The following is a 9,675-nucleotide window of genomic DNA, read 5'->3' as shown; positions in this document are numbered from 1 at the left end:
ACATTTCTCATGGGGAGGTTACACTTGGCGACATCCGGACCAGGATCGTATTTCTTTGTGAATCTTCTGAGAAGTAGTCATATGTCTGCTCTTATTTACATAATATAATTAGCATTTGGCGCAACGCTTTTACTAACTTTGTCACTTTCTTCCACAGATCATCAGCAATTTGTTGCTCTTTGTTGTAATAGTGTTTGTTGGATTTTGCATTGTCTTTGTTCCACTTGTGAATAATTGTGATTAGTGTTAATATGCCGCGAAAAACTGTTAATAGTACATCGCGAGGTATAGTGAGTGAAATAACCGAGTTAAACAACTTGACCGATAGTACTTGCGACATGCAGTATAATGATGACAATCCTCCATTTGCAGACAATCAGTGTGTACCGACCACCAATGTTGATTTTGATCCTAGTGATGAACAGACGAATAGGGGAGAGAGTGTGGCAGATATGATACTCGAGTTATGATGGAAGTCATTAAAGCAAAGACGTTTTTCGTCGCGGCGAAATTTACGAAATTTCAGTCACCAACTTTGTCTTCCGAATGCGAAAATATTTTGTTGAGCCCAACCTACGTAGGTAGGAATGATCATCGAAATAAAATAAGAGAAATCAGAGCTCGAACATAAAGGTTTAGGTGTTCGTTTTTCCCGTGCGCTGTTCGGGAGTGGAATGGTAGGGAGATAGTATGATTGTGGTTCGATGAACCCTCTGTCAAGCACTTAAATGTGAATTGCAGAGTAATCATGTAGATGTAGAGATGTAGAATGCGTATGTTGCTGAACTTAGTCTTTTGGATAAATCCACGATGTCGTTTGACCAATTCAGTTTGCTATCAATATGCAAGCCTAGGTATTTTGAGGAATCTACCCTGGTTATTGTCTGCTCACCTATTTTTATTACCATGTCCTCATCTTTGGATGTTTTGTGGAACTGAATGTATTTTGTTTTACAGTAATTTAAAGAAAGACCATTAATGTTGAACCAATTCACCGTTTCATTTAAAACCTTATTTGATGTGACCTCAAGTTTATCTACTGAATTATCAATAAGTAGTGTAGTGTCACCCGCAAAAACGGTGAATCTACAATATTCCGTAGAGAGAGGGAGATCATTTATAAATATAATAAAAAGTAGGGGGGCCAGAACTGTGCCCTGTGGCACTCCACATGTGATGGTACCCCATTCTGAAGATACTGGGACATCATCTTGACCATCTACTACAACTTTTTGTTTCATGTTTGACAGATATGAGTCGAGCCATTTCCCTGCTGCACCACTTATACTGAGGTGTGCAGCTTTTTGTAAAAGAATTTGGTGATTTACACAGCCAAATGCTTTTGTTAGGTCACAAAATATGCCAATCACTTTCAGTTTTTTGTTGATAGATTCCAAGAGTTTGCCAGTAAATGCAAATATTGCACCTTCTGTTGACAAACATTTCTGAAATCCAAACTGACTTTTGCTAAAGCTATTGTGTTCAATGAGATGCTTAACAATCCTGGCATGCATTAGTTTCTCTAACAGCTTTGAAAAGCTTGTCAGTAGTGATATTGGCCTATAGTTAGCAGTATCCGTCTTATCCCCCTTCTTATATAGCGGTTTTACAACTGCATACTTTAGCCTATTCCTTGCTTAAGTGACACATCAAAAATGTATCAAAGGACTTTACTTACATGGCTGGTGCAGTATTTTAATAATTTGTTAGAAATGTTGTCAATTCCAGCAGAGTTTTTACTTTTCAGGGATTTAATAACTCTTTCAATTTCTTGAACAGTGACTGTTTTTATCTTCATGTGTTGTACTGAACCAGGTACTCTAGCTTTCAAAAGATTGATGGCTTGCTTCATGGACCCTTGTAAACCTATTTTTTCTGTTACTGTTAAAACATTGTTGTTGAATGTGTCTGCAACTGTTTTTGGATCGCTAACAAAATTACCCTCACTTTTGATTTGGATATTTTCACTACAAACTGCATTTTCCCCTGTTTCCTTGTTTAGAAATTTCCAGATAGTTTTTACTTTATTGCTCGAGTTGTCAATTTCTGCCTTCAAGCACATGTTTTTGCTGCCTGAATGGTCTTATTCAGAACTTTATTGTAGATTTTATAGTGTGTAATCCTACTGTTATCATTTGAACTCCTGGCTGCCGCATATAGTTCTCTTCTTGTTTTACAAGAGAGTTCGATGCCTTTAGTAATCCGAGGCTTGTTTCCAGATTTGAACAGGTTTCCTCTCACTGATTTTTTAGGAAATGCTTTTTCAAAAAGGCTTGTAACTTCATTGATAAATATATTACATTTTGAATTAACGTCAACTGTAGCACTTCACAAGCCGTAATTGCTGATTAAAGGTTTCAGTGGTGTGTCTGTTTATAATCCTAAATGTTTTCCAAATGAAATTTTCGTTTCTTTGTAAATTCATTTGGTTTAGAGTGAGGAAATGCCCTTCATGATCAGAGAGACCATTTATAATATTTTTCATGGTTAAATTATTGTAAATATCCTTATCTACAAATACATCCTCTATTAAAGTGCTAGAGCTGGGAGTTACTCTAGTTGGAGTGTCCACCACTGGTACTAAATAAGTCTGTCTTATTTCTATTTTCTGTTAAAAGGTCCACATTGAAGTCACCTGTAACAATGATGTATTTAGTTTTCCTACATAGGTGGGCCAGAAGTGATTCAGTTTGTCTTAGAAATAGATTTCCAGCAGGTGCCCTGTAGACAGCCAGAACAATAACAGTTGCACTGTCTGCTGTTAATGGCACACACCTCAAAATGTTGCTCATCACAGTATTTGCTTAAATCTAGGGATTTATACACTATATTATTTTTTATAAATATTGCAACACCACATTTTTCCATAACAGATCTACAGTAATGAGTAGCTGAACTAAAGTTCTCAATCTGTAGCATGTGGATCCCACTCATAACGTGATGTTCTGAGAAACACAGTATATCAGGCTCACTTTCACACTCGTCTTTTAAATTTATGCAACTGGTCTTTTTTATTCTTGAGGCCACATATATTTTGGTGGAATAAAGACAAAGTTTGATTTTTTCTCACCACTGCATTTGCGTGATGTTTGCTAGGAGTGGCTTTTTTCAGTACATTAGATGATAGTATTGCTTGAGGTGTGGAGAACTCATATTGAACACACGAGGGAGATACTTCACGCAACTTTGAATCCTCATCTCTCGTGTTACTCACTATAAAAAAAGTGCTGAGTTTGTTTTCTGTTGCGTGCAGGACGGGCAGTAGTTGCCGCTGAATGTGTTGTTTTAGCTGTTGGTTCCGCCACTGACGATTCTGCTGCTTTTGAGGATGCTTCTTTTTCTTTTGCTGAGACTGGTCCCATACCGGTATATGAAATTTTTCTGTTCGTTCTCTCTCTGTTCGCAATGATTTCATTTATCATTTTACATACAAAGTTTTTTCCTTCATAATTTAGATGCATTCCGTGTTTGGTATGCTGGCATCTGTCCAATTTGCCTATATCAAGGACGCTACATTTTCCAAACAAAGAACACATCTGCTTTATTTTAATGTTAGTTTTACGAATTTCTTTTTTTACACACGAGTGATACATTAGATCATATCTGTGTGTTTATGTCATAGAGTAAATATCTCTGGAGTGAGCACTCACATGCGCAGAACAGATTTTGTGTTGTCAACATACATTGCCGGCCTGGTCACGTGATCTCGGGACGTCGTGTGTTTGATGGTATAGCGCCCTGTATATTTAGAATGTCACTACATCCTAGTACAGACGGATTCTTTTCGTACGTGTTGTCTATTATTTATATATGTTGCGAAGACATTTTAACAGTATCCATTTGATACCGGGAATAAACCAGCTACGTAACTTTTAAGGGCAAGTGATATTACATTCAGCTTCTTTGCGATAGGTGTCATAGTTCAGATGCACTCGATTTTTGGTAGTTTTTGGTATGATACCGCACTCTGTAGTATTACAGAGCCTGAAGTACATTTTTGCAGTGATAGTCCTGCAAAACGACTTGACAGTACGTTAGTACTTTCGCAAGTGTCCGAAAAACACCGAATTTACCACACATTAGCGATTATATCCCTGCTAATTCCTCCTTTTTTCTTGTATTTCTGCGTATTTATTTTCTCGTTTTTGCGACCTGAAGCACAATTTTTCTTACTGGTGGCACTTTGAGGTATTTATTTAACGCATTTTAAGTACTTGCTCCCAGTTTGTTAAATAAACAGTAGACGGGGTAATCTATATACATAATTGACAAGTCACTGATAAATGCATGGAGGATAGTATTTACTGAAACAACTAACCTTTCCTTTTCCTGTTCCACTAGCAAATTTACGAGAGGAAGCGACTGTTTGTAAGCTTTTGTACGAGCCGTAATATCTATTATATAGTCATAAAATCGTAGAAAAATATGTCTACAGAATCAAGTCTTAATTATAATGCGTCTCGAAATTTTTAAACGTATACAGTGTCTCTTACTAAAATGAAAACTATAATTAGAGCTATATGGAATGTACCCATGAAAAGTTACTATCCCTCCTTTCACATATTTTTCTTTCCATCCGTAGCAACAACGTAATTCACCATCGCTATTACACTATCAACAAACGGTGAAACACAACAAAAACTCTTGGTATTATAAACTTCAAACGCTGCAGAAAGCACACAGGCACAGCGAAGTCCCGAGATCACGTGACAATCCTGGTTTAATGTTGACAACATGCGTAGAACGCAATGCTCACTCCAGAGATATTTACTCTATGGGTTATGTTGCAACTATCGTATTTTTTTGTTTACTGCGTTCCAGGAATTTCTTTAGTTCAGTGAGACAGTTATTTGCTTCGTTTTTCGCAACATCATTTGCACCCGCTATACACACGACATAATTTATACCGACATTTTGTCTTGTAAATCAACACCAATAATGTTTTTTGCTGTTGCTCCTGGCTTCACAAAACCTGTTGTGTCGTATTTCGTGTTTTCTTTGAATAGTCTCGTCATTTTTCTGCCGTGACTGTCCGTTAAAAATAATACATTACTTTCGTGTTTGCACTGTTGTACATTTTGGTTGATAGTGTCTTTCTCATTACTACGTGCAATAGATGTCCCATTATTATGTACAATAGATGGCACGCTCAATTTCGCACCTTCATTGTTTGCGTTAATGCTGAATTCAGAGCCTGTATCACCATTCTGATTACAAAGTTTGTTCAAAAGTCCATGTTCCCTTACCGATGTTAGGCCTAAATCCGCCTCTTCCGAAGTTCAATCGCTAACAGACGGTCAAAGGACGGTTATTCTAAAGCTACGTATAATGAATTTTGTTTATCATAAAACCATGTTCACACACGCAACTACAGTGACGCCACTGCTCGTGGCACGATAGTTGCATGTGTGCACACATAAAAGTTATCTTTTATCACTGTAGCGTCAGCACATCTCTGACACCGCACAGGTGAGCGCCTGGCAGTTGTGGAGTAATATCCTGATCAACGAAAGAACATAGATTTAGTAATTAATGATATGCTGTCGGTTGTACCTTCTTTTTGCTGTTGATTCTTGAAAGGAAAGAAACGATTTAAACATAAAACTGTGCTGTGATATCGATATCAAATATGACAGCTGTTGACTGGAATGAGGTTAAGCGTTTAGCAGCTGATTTTCAAAGGGCTCAGCTAAGCTCCACTGTTCAGAGGTAAGGCGCAAAAAATCTTTTAGTTCCTGTTATGTCCATTATTCTGTGTTGAAAAGCACAACTAACAAATTTTCCGCTATGTTTTAGATTGTCGGAAAGAAACTGTATAGAAATTGTCACCAAACTTGTTGAGTTGAAGTTGTTGGATGTGATCTTCACCAATGATGGGAAGGGCTACGTCACTCCACAGCAGTTAACAACAGAAATCCGCGACGAACTGTATGTGCATGGAGGTAACGCTGATTTCTGTCCCTTTATTTAGCAGTTTTTGTCACTTTACAATAAAACTATTTCTTGCGATTGGCAGTTTGTTATATTGTTTACTGATTAGAATCCCTTGTCTGTGCAGGTCGCATTAATTTGGTGGATCTTGCAAAAATCTTATGCGTGGATTTGAGTCATATTTCAGCTCGAGCAGCAGAAATCGAACGCACAGAATCAGGATGCACTGTTGTGCTTGGCCAATTGATTGATAAAACCTATCTTAATCAGATAGCGCAAGAAATTAATGATAAACTAGTTCAGGAAGGTCAGGTGTCTATAGGAGAGCTGACTAGGATTTATGACTTACCAGCTGATTTCTTGCAGTCAGTACGTTGTTGTCATGTAAATTTTAAAGTGCAGTAATGTTTTAAGCCACTTAGCTCCATATTTATACATGGATTGTTTGCAGGTTGTCCAGAACCATCTTGGGAAGGTTATACATGCAAAACAAGACAAAACTGACCCTCGAGTTTTCTTCACAGACTCGTACATTGCTCGTAACAAAGCTTGTATACGTGGAGCATTGGCTGCAGCAACTGCGCCTATTCGTATAGCGACACTGGTTAAACAATGTGGCTTAAATGAACGGCTGTTCTATGGTATGTGGAAGTCTGAGCTTGCATTATCAACTAAAGCACTAAGCTGCATGCGCAGTTTGCTTTCCGGTGTATTAATGAGGTAGCTTTGTTAAATATCATTTTGAGTAAACACACATGGACATATTTACTTTCATATTGTGATATGTTGACATGATTGCTCTGTGTGTGTGTGTGTGTGTGTGTGTGTGTGTGTGTGTGTGTGTTAGAATATTGCTGTTATAATAGTATTAGCTGTTGTCATTATTTTATTGATTGGTGTTCATATGCAAGTTAGTGAAAGAGAAATATGGTTGTGTAGATTTCTAACGTGGTAAAGTCAGTGGTTTGGAAGGAAAAACATGGTGTCATTAACACTTTGGTATTTCTTATTTTTTTGACTGTCCTAATGCTCTTCATTTGTAGAAAAGTTATGTTTTGCATCCAGATGTGTTCTCCATGCTACACTCATCCATTCCACTTTGTCTTTACACATGTACACCAGTACCGAAAATTTGTGTAGCATGTACTTTTTATCTGTGATTTGTGTTAAAAGTGCATTTGCCTACAGTTAACACACTGCAATGTCATTGTGGGATTTCCTGGCAATTTAATTAGCAACTTGCATAAGCTTAATTAATTAATGCTGCATATGGGCTAAAGTGGAGATAAGGGCCAGCAGCAGTCACAGCAGCGCTTATTTACTGCTCATAGGTTTGAAACACTTAAGTTTCACAGTCAGTGGGATGATCCTTTGACGTAATCAATGAGAGGCAAGAAGAGAGGCAACATATTTCTAGTGTCAAAATTGAAACCATTGTTTTGTTTGCTGATTTTTGATATATCAGTGAATTTTGAGAAATATTTTGTGGTAATGGCAGTGAATGCTGTAAAGTGGATTGATGTTGGTGTATGCCTCATTGATTAATTGCAGAGTCACAAAAGTGTATCAAATGTGGTGGTGAAATGACTACCCAGTCGATCTGCGCAAGCACACAGGTGGATCAGTGTTTATTCACAATAGAGTTGCACAGTCGATATATAAATAAATATTGATTCACTTTCCATCTCCCATGATTTAATTAAAAAAAACATTAATCCACCTACCTACACCCATGATTTAGTCAAAAACATTGATCTAGCCACTTTCTCCCACGATTTAATTAAAAAATATTGATCCTTTAACTCTGGGTACTCATGCAGATTGATTGCAAAGCAACACAGACTAGAAAAATATTTCACTGCTTTTTCAAATATATCATGGGTTAAGACACTGTCCTTGGTTTGCAGATACTAGCATGGTTTAAATAGATGTCTTAAACAAGGAGCAATTAAATTTATAATTGTTATTTACAGCAATATTTAACCCTTTCTTCCAAATGTTTACATCGAAATATGTCGTCTGCTTGCTGCTCTGTCATTGGCTGCAAAACACAAACATCTGACACATCATCTTTTGTTCGCATCTTATCTCACACCAAGTGCTGACAACATTCTAGAACAAAACACAAAAGTACACGACTGGCCCTATTCTCGACTTTGATCACGCATATGACCCAGATGGCTTGATTTGGGCTTAAAATATTATTTGAGTTCAAAATATGCTGCTTGACAACAAGTAGTAAAAGTGTGTGAAGTTTAAGGGTGTTATGGGTTCCAGCAGTAGACAGCATTCTTACTGTCACGGTATCTGTGTTTAGCTCTTGCAGGAGATTATATGAAGGTGCATTCAGTGATAGTTTACCATCTTCTCTCAGTCCCAGAAATCTAATTATATTCTGCTTCACTAATCATGCCAACATCATATGGGAGCTAGATGCTAGCTGTGATCAGATTAATGTGCAAGTAATTGGACGTTCCCTGTTTTATTGCAACTGAGAGGCGACCAAGAGATACTTCTCTTTAGATTATAATTTATGATAATACTCAGTTCCTAATCTAAATCTATAACAATTATGCTTGCTTAATCTTCATACAAAACCACTTCACAATTATCTTTAATGCTTGAAGAAATGTTATTAATGTAAATTTGACATGGTTAGGTTCTGCTCGTGATTAATATGCGTGTGTCATGAGCTAACATTACATTTTTGAGAGTGAGATTTTCACTCTGCAGCAGTGTGTGCACTGGTATGAAACTTTCTGGCAGATTAATCTGCCAGGAAGTTTCATTAAGTTTTTGATTTTTCGCTTCAGCTGATCTTCCATTTGTTGACAAAATCTCATTCAAGATAGACAGACTGCGCCGGCCGAAGTGGCCTTGCGGTTAAAGGCGCTGCAGTCTGGAACCGCAAGACCGCTACGGTAGCAGGTTCGAATCCTGCCTCGGGCATGGATGTTTGTGATGTCCTTAGGTTAGTTAGGTTTAACTAGTTCTAGGTTCTAGGGGACTAATGACCTCAGCAGTTGAGTCCCATAGTGCTCAGAGCCATTTGAACCATAGACAGAATGCTTTGGAAATTTCAAGCTAAAATTGTTTTCCATCCACCATCTAACATAGCAGACATTTTTGTTCAATGAAAGGTAATCTGTTATGTTAGGCTGGAGTATATGAAATACAGTGTTAGCCAAATGATCTGCATATTTCAAAGCACCATTTATTTACAATTGTACAACCTGCAAAGATGGGTGTTACATGAGAACATAGACACACTCATAAAGTGTCTGATACATTCTACAAATGTTCAGTGTGTTCGTCACCTGGCACACATCCAAACAGTAATCCAGTTCTGTCCGTATGTTTACTAGTGCGTTTTCATCAGTGTCCATCACAGCAGCAGCTGACTGTTCCTGCAGTTCTTGCAGCATTGTTGGCATTGGGGAATATAAACTTTGTTCTCAACATAACCCCACAAGAAGAAATCATGACACAAGATCTGGCGACCTGGGGTGCCATGGAAACCATATAACACCTCCCAAACCAGCGTACCCTATCCAGTAATGTGGCAGTTCTCTCTTGAGAAAGCCGTGGACAATTGTGCTCCATTGAGATGGAGCCCTGTCCATTTCAAAGATGAAATTCGATTAGTCATTGGTATATCCATCACACGAAAACTCTTCTGCATTGCCACCATCTTGTAGAGTACTGTCACAGGGCTCCCATCTAGCACAGGATGGGCTTCTTAAA

General features: G+C 37.8%; 1 protein-coding gene across 1 annotated transcript in view; it reads left to right on the top strand.

The window, feature by feature from the left end:
• Positions 1-5,451: 5,451 nt before the first annotated feature.
• The window catches only part of LOC126252854 (E3 UFM1-protein ligase 1 homolog), a 61,995-nt gene continuing 57,771 nt past the window's right edge, over positions 5,452-9,675 (top strand). Inside the window, exons 1-4 of the mRNA XM_049953805.1 lie at positions 5,452-5,709; positions 5,797-5,942; positions 6,059-6,300; positions 6,383-6,572. Coding sequence (XP_049809762.1) covers positions 5,630-5,709; positions 5,797-5,942; positions 6,059-6,300; positions 6,383-6,572 — 658 coding nt within the window. The 5' untranslated portion in view covers positions 5,452-5,629. The remainder of the gene's footprint in view (positions 5,710-5,796; positions 5,943-6,058; positions 6,301-6,382; positions 6,573-9,675) is intronic.

This window comes from Schistocerca nitens, chromosome 4 (genome assembly GCF_023898315.1).
Source record: "Schistocerca nitens isolate TAMUIC-IGC-003100 chromosome 4, iqSchNite1.1, whole genome shotgun sequence".
In the NCBI taxonomy this organism is placed as follows: Eukaryota; Metazoa; Arthropoda; class Insecta; order Orthoptera; family Acrididae; genus Schistocerca; species Schistocerca nitens.
The sequence above is the reverse complement of the archived record's forward strand: the minus strand, read 5'-3'. Positions and strand labels throughout refer to the sequence as shown.